At 42.8% G+C, this 15,855-nt stretch overlaps 1 protein-coding gene across 1 annotated transcript in view; it reads left to right on the top strand.

Annotated features, from left to right (window-relative positions):
- The window catches only part of gammaCOP (coat protein (coatomer) gamma), a 66,330-nt gene that overhangs the window by 37,428 nt on the left and 13,047 nt on the right, over nucleotides 1-15,855 (top strand). The window contains exons 9-12 of the mRNA XM_045764817.2: nucleotides 336-481; nucleotides 1,118-1,324; nucleotides 1,468-1,643; nucleotides 5,669-5,816. Of these exons, the coding sequence (XP_045620773.1) occupies nucleotides 336-481; nucleotides 1,118-1,324; nucleotides 1,468-1,643; nucleotides 5,669-5,816 (677 nt within the window). The remainder of the gene's footprint in view (nucleotides 1-335; nucleotides 482-1,117; nucleotides 1,325-1,467; nucleotides 1,644-5,668; nucleotides 5,817-15,855) is intronic.

Below are 15,855 nucleotides of genomic sequence, written 5' to 3'. Positions count from 1 at the left end.
TAAAGAGGGCTTGTGATTGGCGAAGCACTACATGGCCCCTCGCTGCCAAGTGACAGAGGAGGTGCAACCTCTCATTACCAAGTAAGGGGGGGGGAGGGAGAATGGCCTCTAGCTAAGAGGCAAGGGAAGCATGTTCTCACTACCAAGAGTCGGCAGAGGGAGGTGTTGCTGATAATGACTTCTGTAATAGGATTATTTTAATAGAATGAGAGTTAATGATGGGATGGTTAAGCACGTTATGAAGCTAGTTACTGTAGCAGATTGTAGTGAAGGGCATTTTATCCATTACAGTATAAACATCCATAAAATAATTGCTATTAATTTTCAACTTACAGGTCTGGATCATTTATGTGAATTCATTGAGGATTGTGAACACACAACACTGGCTGTGCGCATCATCCACTTGTTAGGTCGTGAAGGACCACGAACTCGGCAGCCTGCCCGATACATTCGCTTTGTCTACAATCGTGTCATTCTGGAGGTTAGTGCTTTGCTCGTTCCCAACAATATAGTGCAATCATACAGTATAGTTCTTACGATGGATTTCTAAACATTTGTGTATCCTGTACCCTTACCAGATCTATTGGATTGCTGTACCCCAAAGCAAGTATACCTGTTTTATATTTTAATTCCCACATAATGAGAATTTCTATTTGCCTAAATTAATTTATAGTAATTTTGTCTTGATGCACAGTATTATATTTCTCATGTTATTGAATTGTCTAATCCTATTATTTTCATGAATTGATTTTTTCCAACTACATTACTGTATTTTTGTGGATGCAAACATCCTCCCTGCCTTTGCACTACATGAAAGTGGGTGAACAGATTAACCACTGCACTGCGCAAAGCGCCTTTAGGCGCTCGGAGAGTTGTGCTTTTTGCTTTTTAATTTGGCTATATTTTAATGTTTTTTAATGTTTTCATTACTATTTTTGTTTTGAAATGGAAATAGTTGACTTTGGAAACATTTTGACATTAAATTTACCTGAACATTTGTAAAAATAACAAAAATATGTCCTTGTCAATTGCACCAAGACGTTTTTGCTGAAAATAGGTGAGCAGTGCAAGGGTTAATGATTTAAAAATTGTAAAATATTTGTACTTTGTTGGACAGAATGCAGCAGTGCGAGCAGCAGCTGTATCGGTCCTTGCCAAGTTTGGTGCACAGTGCGAGTCTTTGTTGTGCAATATTTTAGTGTTACTGCAACGATGCATGATGGACACTGAAGATGAGGTGCGCGACCGCGCAACTTACTACTATGCTGTCTTGGCTTCCCGTGATAGTGCCCTTATTAATCAGTACATCCTCAACCCTCCACAGGTATACCTATCTTTGTATTGTGGTTAATGTTGTTTATTTCCTTGAACTTTCATACTGAAATTATTCAAGAAAGTTTTTTTTATGGGGAATTGGCCTATGGTTGGAGAACGTGTTGATAATTTGGTTTATTTTTCCTCTCCTAGTTTGCACTGACAAGCTTGGAACGTGCTTTAGTTCAGTACTTACGAACTGACACTTCTGGACCATTTGACACTCGCACAATTCCCACAGCTCCTCCTCCGCAGGAAGAAAAGAAATCTCAAAGTATCATGGAACCAGCACCTCGTCCAGAAGAACGCATTATACCCACACATGAAAAGTATGCTCATCATATTTTTGTACTTTGTACCCATAAGACATTAATTTACCTTTGCCTTGTTCCTATTGGAAACTTTCCTTCCTAGTAAAATTTGCCTTTTGTAGAATTGTGACCAGTCCAAATGTTAAGACATTTAGTTTGTGAAACACTTGTACATAATGGTATATCAACATGTGTAAAAAGTTGCCTCTCATGTTAAGATGCAAGAATGTGTGTGGCACAGTGATTGCCTTGACAAGCGTAGAAAAGTGGAAAAAGAGGGTGAACAATATATGGAAGTAGCGACATAAAGGAGTCTTGTAACCCTTGCTGTATGATTGTGAAATACTGGTGCTGCACTAGTAAGAAAATGTTACCTTCACCAGGAGAACTATGTAATCTTAGTCATGTGCAATATTTGAAGGGTATGGTAAAAAATTTTTTATGGAAAGTTGCTTAATTTAAGTCTGATCCATAAGATTTAGGAGCATGGTATATGGTAATATAACCATGTTAATGAATAGTTAATGTTAATGGTGCAGAAGGCACATCCTTGCAAGGTTGATGGTTGGAGCTCCCAGTGGCTGAAAATGTGCGAGTGAGTTTGTGATGTAGCAAGCATGGGAATGTTTTACAAGAAGTACTATAGTAGCTTTTTAGAGGATAATTTTATTTGTGACAGATGAAGAGTACTCTAGTACATCTGTAATATGAAAGTGTTCCAATATGTTATGGATGCCATGCTCTACTAGTTTTCCTGGAACATGACTCGTCATTTGGTAGGTTGTGTTACAGGAAATAACTGTTGGAATAAGTAGTTGGTAATAACCATTCCCCAATTACTGCTGGGTAAACAGTTAAGGATTGGCACCCAGTTAATCCACTCAGACCAAGGTTAGAATCCAGATGAAATCTCATGAGGTGCAGAGAGGGGCATGTGTCCACTATGCTATCATTTCTGATCTTCAGAACGAGTACTTGGACTTGGTAAATTCTACCATTGGTCAGCATCAGAATAAAGTACGGTATCGCCATACTCGGACCTGTTGCCACAGTGCAGCACTATTTGTATGCTACCTGTACTACTTAGGTGGGGTACTCTCTGTCTGGAGTTCCTTGCTCCATGGCCCGAGTCTACCATGACGAGTGGAAGTTTGCAGCTTTGGCAGTGTTCTTTGCTAAAATGTCCACGGCAACAATCACAACTTAGGATTTTTGGAGGTCAGTGTTGACCTCTTGCTTCTTACTGGACGTTGCATGGCCTTGCTGTGTCTGGATGTGCTTGGGCATCTGGCTCTCCTCTTGATGCTCCCTTATATTGAGGTCTGCTCCTCTGCTGTCCTCTACTGTAGAAATACCCTTACATACGTATTTATTATTTTGTTCTATTTTAGCGGACGGGTTCATCCGAGGCACCAATAGGAATGAGCACAGTGGATACACTGAGGGGTACTGTTCCAGATATATAGTGTTGATTGTAATGAAATGATCTTTTCTAGTGTCCTTTTAGTAGTTTTCCTGTTCCCGACCTGTCTTGCCCTTCTTCCCTGTAGAGCTGTTTTGGGCTCTGTACTGATGGCTCATGAGTTCTTAGTCCCCGATTGACCTAGGCCACCATCTGGAGACAGTCGGGTGAATTAAGGTTTAAGGATGTTTGCCTAGGGGGGTGGGGGGAGAGGGAGGAACTATCATATGCCTGATTTTCATATTTCCCCCCTCCTCCTTCAGTTTTGAATCAATCTCTGGTCCCCAAGGTCAGATCATTTTTTAAGAGAACCATATATCCGATCGTGGATGCCAGTAGGTCAGCACGAGTTACGGCACCTGATACGATACTTGGGCATAGCGGTAGCAACTTGTAAGCACTGGGTAATTACTAAGGATCTACCAGAAATAGGGGTTTCATTACATTTAATTTTTTTTTTAATGTAGACATGTCAAGAAAACGTAAATACGAAAATATCAGAAGGGCTGACAATAATTTTTTTTTTTTTTTTTTTTAAGTAAAATATTGCACATAACTTCTTGATGAATATACTGTACTTATGGGGAGCCGGTCGGCCGAGCGGACAGCACGCTGGACTTGTGGTCCTGGGTTCGATCCTAGGCGCCGGCGAGAAACAATGGGCAGAGTTTCTTTCACCCTATGCCCCTGTTACCTAGCAGTAAAATAGGTACCTGGGTGTTAGTCAGCTATCACGGGCTGCTTCGTGGGGGTGGAGGCCTGGTCGAGGACCGGGCCGCAGGGACACTAAAAAACCCCGAAATCATCTCAAGATAACCTCAAGATGATTAGTTTGATATCCTTTGTACTGTATTTGGAAAATGTATGACTGATATCGAGTTAGTTGGCTTGTATTTTTCTTGTCAGTAAATGTTAAATCATCTTTCTTTTTTACTGGAAGGCATATTCTGCATTTATGGCATAAATGGAAAGAGTATCTTTCTAGAAACTAGAAACTTTATTCTATCAGCACCCGCCGCTTCCCCGACCCCTAACCTCAGCTGAGCACGAACCACCAGACTCCACTACTCCTACTCCAGTAGCCAACTTGACCCATAGCTGATGCACCAGCCCCACTAGGACCATCCGTCACAGAACCACCAGCTTCTCCTGAGAAACCTGATAGACCCAGTCTATCAGGTGGAGCAGAAGCCTTAGCAGAAACCAATGCAACTACTGAACCTGATTATGAAGGTTTAATTGCCGACATGTCGGTCTCTACAGAACGAGTTGATTACAAGACTGTATCTCTCAAAGGGTGGATGTACATCATCATGTATCTCTGGGAAGAACCCCGGCACCAGCATTGTGATGCCACCAGTCAAGGCAGTCCACACCAATTTTTACAATAAAGCCTACAAACAAAAGAACGACGGAAACTACCCTAACTGGGTTATTTTGGCCTCAACTGCCTACGATTCATGTGATCTTACCTGCTTACACCCAGAAATTGACTGTTACGGCCTCACTTAGCCAGTAACCGGGTTCTTTTCATATCAAACTTTGTATGGGGCTTTAATTCCTCTTCTTATTAGATCCAACCCTGAGTCATGGGTAAGTTATTAAGAACTGGTAGTAATAGTCCAACTGGAATGGTGGGTAAATAACGCTAAACAACAACAACAACAAAAAATCACCATCTTGATATCTTGAGATGATTTCAGGGCTTAGCGTCCCCGTGGCCCGGTCCTCGACCAGGCCTCCCTTTTGTTACACACTCCCACACATACAGGAAGCAGCCTGTAGCAGCTGTCTAACTCCCAGGTATCTATTTACTGCTAGGTGAACAGGAGCATCAGGGTGAAAGAAACTTTGCCCATTTGTTTCTGCCTCCACCGGGGATTGAATCGGAGACCTTAGGACTATGAATCCGAAGTGGTCCACTCTGCTGTCAGGTACCAATGCCCATGTGTACTAATTAACTACAGTATATACACTTATGTACAGCACATAACACAGCAGGTGTCACTTTCCCACAGGACACAAAAGAACTTCTACAATCTTCTTTCCCAGGGAGAAAGCTCGCCACAAGCCTCCTTTCACCTGAGAAAACTACTTGTCACTAACTTAAAGACCAATACCCAATGCCAACCCAAGGTTAACATTCAAGACCAATACCCAATGCCAACCCAAGGTTAACATTCAAGACCAATACCCAATGCCAACCCAAGGTTAACATTCAAGACCAATACCCAATGCCAACCCAAGGTTAACAGGCCATCAAGCTTTCAAGCCTCGTTGTTCCCCATCCACATCCTTTTTCCTCCCTCTTTCTTTTCCAAGCCCAGTCTGGTGCCAACTTTGCTCTTAAGTTATATCACATTGTTTATTTTATAGGATTAAGCCAAATTCACCATTTTACTCCTACATTAAGAAACCATCACATTGCACATTAATAATTTCGACTTCGTCTTTAATGTAGAATTTATAGCAGTCTGTTTTAACATTCAATGCACCTTGGTGTACCATGTTGTGATAGTCATCTTCTCAATACTCTTTCTGAAAAAAAATAAGGTAATGTAGCAAACATTTTGTTTTCAAGGTACGCTGAGCAGCTGGCAGCCATTCCTCAGTTTGCTCATCTTGGACCACTCTTCAAGTCCTCAGTGCCCTTGGAACTTACTGAAGCTGAAACAGAATATATGGTGCGCTGTATTAAGCATACATTCCAGAAGTATATTGTCCTACAGGTATGTCTTTTGTCTATTTGTTGATGTTATCGATAATAGTGGCTGCTGTTCATTGCAGTACTGCATTGTTTAAATACTGTTATATACTATAATGATTGTAAGTAGTGAGTATTACACATAACAAAATCTGTTTTATCCAACCTTGTGGTATCAAAATTGGTGTTAGTGTTACTAAGAGTTTTATGTCATGTGTAGTTCGGGATTTAGTCTCCAGAGGCCTTGTTAAACATAAGGGCTTTTATCAGCATAAATCCAATCATCTTTTGAAGGTGATCTTTAACCCTTGGGCTGCACTCCTGTTTATACAGTGGCCTGGTGCATGGAGGGGGGGGGGAATTAAACAATTACAACAATATTGTAAAAAGGCATCGGATCATGGGGAAAATAACGAAAAATTATTTACCACGGCTGCGGTGGAGTGAAGAAATTGTATGTCGATTCATGCTCGCTTCTGCAGCGAGCTTCCCAGCGAAGTTGCTCAAGACTATTCGCTTGGCAGGAGCTGTTGCTAATATACAATACTGTATACTGTGTGCTGAGGTTGCATTTAAATTTTCAGGCTGCTATTGCAAGGGAGGATACTGCTTGATAGTATTTGAGGGTGTTCAGCTGCTGGACACCTTTTTTGACCAGGAGAGTGGCAGTGTTGATGGCTTCAGGGTGGTTACTGCAGGATTGAGGGACTCTAAATATCTTCGCAAGTCGTTAGTTGCTTGACATTCCAGGAGATAGTGAAGTAGTGGCTTTTCTATGATTGTTTGGCAGAAGATGCATTCCCTCTGTCTGGGTTCACCAATTTCGCAGTTTCATCTGTAACCTAGACATAGCTTATATAAACGAACTGTTATTTCCCTGTGGATTCCTTTTGGGATATTTAACCTGACTAACTTGGTGGCCTGAAGATACCATATTGCAAAGGACAAACCTTCAGCTACTCTGTTGTAGATGGGCTTAGTTGAGGTGAACGAGTTTTTTGGTGATGGCGTTTCTTACGTACAGTGGAACCTCGGTTTTCGAATGCCCGTTTTCGAATTTTTCAGTTCTCGAGTACAATTTCTTTGAAAAACTCGACTCGGTACTTGAGGTTTGCCTTGGTGCTAGAGTTTGTTGATACACGTATGGGTCGACGAGTTCTGCTGGGCAAGGGGCGAGGCGTGCATAGTTTATCAGTTTATCCCGCTTGTTTAGGATCGTACTTGAATATTGTATTTGGGAGGACATCAGGATGGATGGTAGGGGGTTGGATGATGGGGGGGGGGGGGGGAACTGGATGGATGGTGGGGGGAATGGGATTGATGGTGGGGGGGGGGGGAGGAATGGGATGGATGGATGGTGGGGGGGATTGGATGAATGGCAGGTGAGTAGGACAGGAAGGATGGTAGGAGGAAGGGGAAGAAAATCAGAAGCACCAGCCCTAGAATTATGTAAGGGATGAACACGTTGAGGGCGAGTAGGTGGGCAAGTGAGAGTGAGTGGATAGACGAGTAGCAGGGAGGGGTGGCAAAGTGGGTGGATAGGCGGGCAGCAGTGGTCGGGCCGGTGTCAGTGTGTGCAGGCGGGTAGTAGTGAGATGGTTGGCAGACTGGGCATAGTGGGCCTGCAGGCAGCAGAACGAGCAGGTGGTAGATGGTAGACAGAGATGGTGGGTGCAGAGATGGGAGGCAAGGCAAGCCTGCATCCTGCACCCTCCATGCTACGTCCATTCCCCCCCCCCCCCTCCCCATCCTGTACCCTCTTTGTTACCTCCATCCCACCCCTCCCCGCTACATCCATCTCCTCATCCCCCACACTGGTACCCAGACGGTATTAATACAGTGGACTTCTTTACTACCAGCTGATGGATCGAGAGGCAAATTTCCTGAGCGCTTGACATTAAACTCTTTTTGTTTACTAACTAACTGGTTGCAACTGTGAATGGCTGGTTGTAACTGTGAGTGCTTGACTGACCGTATATGCTTAACCACAACAATTGCTACCACAGCTGTGAATGCATGACTGCCTGTGACTGGTCTTGACTGTGAATGCCTGACTGACATGTTGTGACTGTAACTGACTGGTTCTGACTGACTGCCACATACGAGGCAGTGAAATGTGTGAAAGGAAAATCTGGAACCAGTAATGCAGATATGAAAGCCTTGAAGGCGAGCAGGGGACAGTCCTTCTAAACACTCGCCGCCTTCTCCACCCTCCCCCATACACCAACACCACTCCTCCCTCCCTACCCTTCCTCACCGTCTCCCATACACCACCAAGTGTTGGACCGGGCTCTCTCAAGCTTGGGCTGGGCTATAGAGAACATATACGGCACGCATAGACGAGATAAAACACCTAAATTATTGGGATCGTCTCAAAGCTCTCCAAATGTACTCTCTAGAAAGGAGACGAGAGAGATACCAAATAATATACACCTGGAAAATACTGGAGGGTCAGGTCCCAAATCTACACAGTAAAATAACAACGTACTGGAGTGAACGATATGGAAGAAAATGCAAGATTGAACCTGTGAAGAGCAGAGGTGCCATAGGCACAATCAGAGAGCACTGTATAAACATCAGGGGTCCGCGGTTGTTCAACGTCCTCCCAGCGAGCATAAGAAATATTGCCGGAACAACCGTGGACATCTTCAAGAGAAAACTGGACGGTTTTCTAAGAGAAGTTCCGGATCAGCCGGGCTCTGGTGGGTACGTGGCCCTGCGGGCCGCTCCAAGCAACAGCCTGGTGGACCAAACTCTCACAAGTCGAGCCTGGCCTCGGGCCGGGCTTGGGGAGTAGAAGAACTCCCAGAACCCCATCAACCAGGTATCAACCAGGCTTGGGGAGAACAACTACTCCCACAACCTGATCAAGTAGAGTCCTAGGTAAAGTACAGTTCAATGTTCACATTTTATTTATGGTTAATATTTATACCGGAATGTTGTGTGGAAAATGTTGGTAGTATTCTGTATTAAATGTGTTTTTAAGTTAATATTTTGGGGGGTGTGGAATGGATTAATTTAATTTACATTATTTCTTATGGGAAAATTTGTTTTTTTAATTTTCGGTTTTCGAACCATCTCTGGGAACGGATTAAATTGAAAAGGGAGGTACCAATGGGTTGGGTTGGATTCTTTTGTGAATCACTGGATGAAGAGTTGCCAATTTACCAGTTTCATTGGCTTTCTCATTGATTGGGATTCCAACATGGGATGGGATCCAGTTTAAGGTTATGTTGAGTCCTTTGCCTTTAGATACAGCTCCAAGATACAAAATGCTGGTAATTGTTTTAAAGTTGGCTTTCTACTGCTTTTTTCCTAATATTTGAAGTGCAGCTTTTGAGTCTTGAGTGTGTGATTGCATTTTGAGTGTTTTGTGCAATCACACATATGAGTGCCTGTTGTATGGCAAATAGCTCAGTTTAAGTTGATGATACTGGTCCTCCTAGTCTCCAGTATGCCTGTTCGCTGTCTGGTCAAAGGGCAACACCAGCACTCGCATATTATGTCCACCGATCTGTCTGTGAAGATGTGGGTGGCTCCTACTGCTGCAATAATGCTCATTTGCTTTTCTGTGATGTGCTTTAGGATTGTTGGATCATAGGCAGCCTTTTTCATCAGAAGACCTTCTATAACTATTTTTAAGGTAAGCTCCTCCCACGGTGGGGAACAAGTGTAGTTTAGGTGTGGTTGATCATCTCTATCAAGTCATATTTTTTAATTGTATCTGTTTAGGACTTCTACTCTGGCAGCCCAAGAGTTTTCATTGTTTTGGTCAAGTCCAACCACCAAGGCCTGTGTACTGGGACTGGATCAGGAGAAACAATTATCTTGCTGATAATTGTAGCTGTTCTTTGAGATATTCTTTCTTAAAAAGAGGGCAAACTCGTTTCCAGTCTTAGTTTCAAGCCTGGTCCACATAGGGGTCCCAGGGCAGCTCTCAATGCATTCTTTTGAGCTACTTCAAGCTTTTTCCACTTATTTTGATAGGCTTATGAGTGCAGGAGCGACATAGTCAATCACTGCAGCTCTTGCTGAACACCAACAATGTTATCATACATACAGATTCGAGAACTGCCATTGAAACCTTGCAACAAGACACATACATGATAACATCCATCTGATCACAAATATCATTATTGCAAACACTTGAGACAGTCAAGGCCGTCGGGTACTTATCAACTGGGTGCCAAGTCATGTAGGAATAATAGGAAATGACTTTGCAGACAAAGCTGCAAAATTTGAAACTAAGAGAAGAAATGTAGACATTTGCATACCACAGAGTCTATTGCAGATTAAGAAAGTACAGTGGCACCTCGACTTAAGATTGCCCCGACTTACGACAATTTCGAGTTACGATGTAAATTTGATCGAAAAATGCGACTCGACTAACGATATTTGTTGGTACATGTTTGGGTCGACCGAGCGCGTGGTTGTCAGTCATGCGGGCTAACCTGCCTCAGTTTACTAGAGCTGCCTGCTTAGTGACGATCACACCTATAAGAAATTCCATTTTTGTGGTGATTTTTTTCTTTTTGAACATAAAATTGATTATTATATATCATGCCGTGGGTCCCAGAAAGTCAGTGGTAAGGTTCAACCTAGGAAAATAGTTGAGTTGAGGCAGTAGAGGATATCCCTTCCTCGTTAAGAAAATGTGTGAAGTATGGGAAGAACTACAAAGTTTTGTTGAAAAAACTCACCCAGATAAAGCTATAGCAGGCCGTTGCATTGACCTTTTAAATGATAATGTGATGTCTTATTACAGACAAGTGTTAAAATGTAGGGGAAAAACAAGTGTTTTTAGACAGATTCGTAGTAAGATAATCAAGCAGTGAGCCACAAGACAGTCCTAGTGGTATGTAGGCAAAACATGCCAGAGAGTGTATCCCAGAAAAGTCATCACTGCCTGATGTTATAATGGAAGGGGACTCCCCATCCAAACCGTAACACCTCTCCTCCCCCCTCCTCACCATCTTCCATATGCCATCAAGAGTCCTCCATAAAGGTAAGATATATACCATATGTAAGATATAAACATATGTACTGTATTGTAATTGGAGAACAAAATTGTATTCAGTATAAAATGTATTTGTAAGTTAATATTTTGGAGGGTGGGGAACGGATTAATTCAATTCCATTTATTTCTTATGGGAAAAATCGCTTCGACTTAAGATATTTTGACTTACGATCCGTCTTTGGGAACGGATTACCATCGTAAGTTGAGGCCCCACTGTAATTAGAAACAGAACAATGCAAAAGATGTACAATGACCACAACACAGCAGTTGCAATATCAGGATCTGCGGGTTGGTACAAGAATTCAACCAGCTATGAACCACTTAGTTTGATGAAAGGAGGGGGGGGGGGAGTAGAACAACAGAAGTACAGGCATACCTCAGTTTAAGAGTTTAATTGGCTCCTGGAGACGCCTCGTATTCCGAAGCTAATTTCCCCATAAGAAATAAAGGGAAATGAATTAATCCGTTCCTGACTACCCCAAAAACTCCACATCAAACTAAATTTTTATACCTAATTCATCTAAACAAACCTACAAAACTATGTTAAAGTTATTATTTACCTTGCTGTTGAATGCTGTAGGCGTATGGAAGATGGTGAGGAGGAGGAGAAGAGGAGTTACTGTTTGGAAGGGGAGTCCCCTTCCATTATCACATCAGGCAGTGAGGACCTTTCTGGTGTGCTCTTCCTGGGACGTTTTATCTGAGTGCCACTAGGTCCTGGTTGAGGCTCACTGCTCGATTTCCTCATCACAAATCTGTCCAAACCCTGGCTTTCTCACAAATAATGGCCTCCGAAACACTATCACCCCTTAACTCCTTGTCGTGTATCCAAATTGATAACAACTTTTCCACTTCTTCAAGTATTTGTGGTCTTTGTTTCGTTATTGTTCTGACGCCTTTTGCCACTTTAGCACTCGTAATCTCATTTTTCTTCTTAGGTATAGTGCATATTGTTGATGTGGCTTTGTTGTACTGCCTACAAAGTTCAACAACACGTGTACCGTTCTCATGCTTCCGAATGATCTCTTGTTTCTCCTCTATTGTCATCCTCACATGGGCTTTCTGGCCTTTGTCCTTACCACTGGCTTTCTTGGGACCCATGGTGAGATATATAATAACAAATTGTATAGTCAAATCACCAAAAATCCAACAAAACACTGAAAATCCGCGAGAAGAATTGATGTGGGGTAGTCACTGGGCGCGAGACAATGGTAAACTGAGGGGCGACGATCGCCGAACCACCACGCGCTGGGTCGGCCTGTACGCGTATCAACAAACTCGCGTCCCGAGGTAACCCTCGCATTACGAGACATTTTCCGAGGAAATCCTGCTCGTATTCCGAAAAACTCGCACACAGGGACACTCGCATTCCGAGGTACCACTGTACAGTGGAACCTCGAGTGACAAGCGGCTCCAGTTACGAGCATTTAGAGTAACGAGCAAGCCACTCGCAGAAAATGTGTGTATACTGACGAGTTTTCACTCCATTAACGAGCGTTCCTGCTGGTTCTTGGACACCTCGGATGACAATTTTGTTGTTGTTTCGCAAGACAAGTTTTCCACATGACGAGCTCGGTGCCGGAATGGATTAAACTCATTGATTGAGGCGCCACTGTACACTTACATCGCATCAGGCTTGGATACCCATGTGCATGGGAAATAGGCTTACAGGTTCTGGAAGATGAGAGGAAATGTCAGCATTGTGGAGAAATGCCTGACAGACAACTGGAACATTATATCTAACACAGTGCACAGTTACAAACCCATTAAGATTTCAACTTGAATTCAACAGAGCCGTTGTTGTTTAAACACATAGGACAAAATCTACATAGGACAAAATCTTACTGAAGCGACCATACGAGTCATAAATTCTTATACTCCGCCCAAGTAAAACAGAAACATGCAACACTTAGTGGGCCAGCCAGGGCCCGTGCAGGAATATCCCTGCAAAAAAAAAAAAAATAATAATAATCTGACTGCCTACATAGTATGTGCAAAGGACTTGCAGATTGCCACGGGTAAACAAAAACCAAAAAATGGTCACCCCACCGGCAACTTAGTGACTGGCCGCGGAACTATATGGGCTTCTCCTGTTGGGGGAGAGGATGAGTGCTTGGGGCCAGATCACAAATGAATAGATGGAATAAACGAATGATTGAGGTCCGATAGCAAGGTCTGGGAGTGCATATACAATTTTCAGGAATATGTTCCCTTTCCCTTTGTCCTTTACTACCCCCTTACTCTAATAATTTTGTTGCTTTGTTTTTATGTACCATTTCACCAGCTTTCCAGTCACTAACACTTTGTAGAAAAAAGTCTTCATTTCTATTCCCATTTAGATTTGGATGTTTTGCTTCGAGGTTCTTTCTCAGCTTTTCTGTGTCTTCGTTTCAGAGGTCTTGCCTTATTGACCCAAATTTGTCAGCCTCATCACACTGCCATTTCCTGGCTTTCCTAAGCACTTCCATCATTTGTTTCACTCCATTAACCTTTGTGTTGCTAAGGGCTAATTGGCCTTTGTGGCACAGGCACAAGGCACAGGTGCATAACAAAAAAAAAAAAAAATTCTTCCTAACCTGTTAATTTGTGTTCCCTGATCACGGGAAAAATAATAAAAACATAGTAAGTGGCATATTTTGGCTGCTATAGGGTGGGGAAGTCTGACAGAGGCGCTGACTCAGCATGAATCCGAGGTGGTCTGCTCAGCCCCAGCTGTCAGGCAGGAGTGGCCATAAAGATATAATTACTTAATTATTTCAATGTCTGATTGATTTTTCTCCGTTTTTTTTTTTTTGCTGTAATATTATTCAATAGTGTGTAGTGTGATATACAGTATTTATGTAATAAAATGTGTGAATCATCGCTGTACTCCAAATTCTGGTGCATATTATTGATTCAATTATTGTGTTCATAAAATAATAAACAAATACTTTGTAGGTTATTACACTATATACACAGGTTGTATATAAGTATCTGCATGTTTTGGTCACCATAACGAACAAAATATTCATATTGCGAGTTAAAAAGCAACGAGGTGTGGCCACCACATCTGCCAGTCAGCCTCTCACCGCCACTCCCTCCCTCAATGACTCCTCACTCGTCCACATCCTCCTCCCACCATACTGTTTTTGCTTTTATTCACTATATACAGACGTTATGTATAAGTATCTACATGTTCTGTTCACCATAACTGTTCATCTAAGCTGGTATAGTGCCCAAAGAGCATAGTGGCCACCCCTACCCAACATGACAAATCATGCAGATGTTGCCACCTCCCTCACCAAAATGACTTCTCCCCACACTTCTTTTGCTGTTATTACACTATATATACACATTATATATATAATGTGTATATTTATATATATATAAAGTATCTACATTTGTGTTCACCATAACGAACCACTAAGTTGGTATGCTGAGTGGCAGTGGCAGCCCTCCACTGGCTGTCACTTCCTCCCTCACCTGACTAGCCACCATTCTCCTCCCACCATACTGTTTTTGGTTTTATTCACTATATACAGACGTTATATATAAGTATCTGCATGTTTTGTTCACCATAGCGAACCACTAAGCTGGTATAGTGTGTCCAGACGGTAAAAGGTGGTCACACAGTCGGCAGATAACGCTACCTCCTTCCCCACCAAGATTACTCCTCCCACTACAGCGCTAATTATCACAACAATCCTGCTATTATCAGAATCCTGGTCATTTTTATCATAGTCAGGGGTCTTCTGTAATACTATCATTGCTAAATAAAAGCATGTATGTATAGTCATTTTAACATTTTTAGACAATGCTGTGGTCACAAACTGAACAGCAGTGCTGTGAGCTCATGCTGCGTACGCCATGCTGCATGCGCCAGCCTTGGTGGCTCACTCAATACTGAGGCCCTCACACCCGGGAATGTGGCCCATGATTTTTTTTTTAACACTTTCGCCCGGGCATGACGCAGCATTGCGTCATCCGTTTACTGGCGGTAATACCGGGGATGACGCAGCATTGCGTCATCCACTTTAAATAATCGCCAAAAATCAGGTTTTTATCCAATTTTTTGGGGACTAGTTTTAAAATGTGCGCCAATGTCTTCCCATTTTCTTTGTTGAACCTCGTGGCCCTCAGGTGGCTTGGCACACGCCGTGGGCCCATTGTTTTCGCTCCACTGTTGTGACCAATGTCGCCTCCCCTCGCATCTCAAACGTGTGAACATTTCGGCTATTTTCCGTGGCTATATTTCTTACTGCGGCTTTAGAAACTATCTACCCTTACTCCACGATGGATAGTGATCATGAACAAGGCCCTTCCAGGAAGAAAATTGCGAAAGAAAGGCTTGAAAAGGGAGGGAATTGGGAGTGTAGCTGGAAGGCGTCTGAGCGCTCACTCCCGGCTAACGCGTGACCCGTCTTCAACTCGTCGGCGGTTGGAGCGTGACCAGGTTTTATATTTTATATGCTAATGTTCCTCTAGAGAATTCTATTGCGAACCCATTGAGACCAAAATAAAAGACCTAGGACAAAAATTGAGGTGACCAGAGTGAAAATAGTGAAAACATTTTATCGCGTTTGCGCGCTCCTGGGTAACTCGTTCGCACTTTCTCTGTTTGCTGCGGGTAATTAGCCGGGCTTTTGGAGTTTATATGCATTTAGTGCTGTAGAGAATTCTATTGCGAACACAATGATACCAAATTTAATCTCGTAGGACGAGAATTAAGGTGACAAAGTTGAAAAGAGTATACACTTTTCAGAATTTACGCGCGCTCCCGTGACACCCTGGGTCCCATATCGCACTATTGAGGGGTGGCGTGCGGGGTGAGCGAAAGTGTTAATGACTTCCGTTTACAAGAGCCCTAATGAAGGTGAGGTGAACCCCTTGTATCCGCGGGCCGTTTAAATCTTGCGTAGTACTCCAACACGTCATATGACGTGTTGTGCAGTTTAAGGGTTAAATATCACCCTTAACCACCGTGCTGTGCAGCTTCATAATATGGCATTCCCGCTGTGTGCCGAAAATAAATTCTTTGCAAAAATTTTTTCTTGTATTGTTAAAATGC

Source organism: Procambarus clarkii, chromosome 38 (assembly GCF_040958095.1).
Source record: "Procambarus clarkii isolate CNS0578487 chromosome 38, FALCON_Pclarkii_2.0, whole genome shotgun sequence".
In the NCBI taxonomy this organism is placed as follows: domain Eukaryota; kingdom Metazoa; phylum Arthropoda; class Malacostraca; order Decapoda; family Cambaridae; genus Procambarus; species Procambarus clarkii.
The sequence above is the reverse complement of the archived record's forward strand: the minus strand, read 5'-3'. Positions and strand labels throughout refer to the sequence as shown.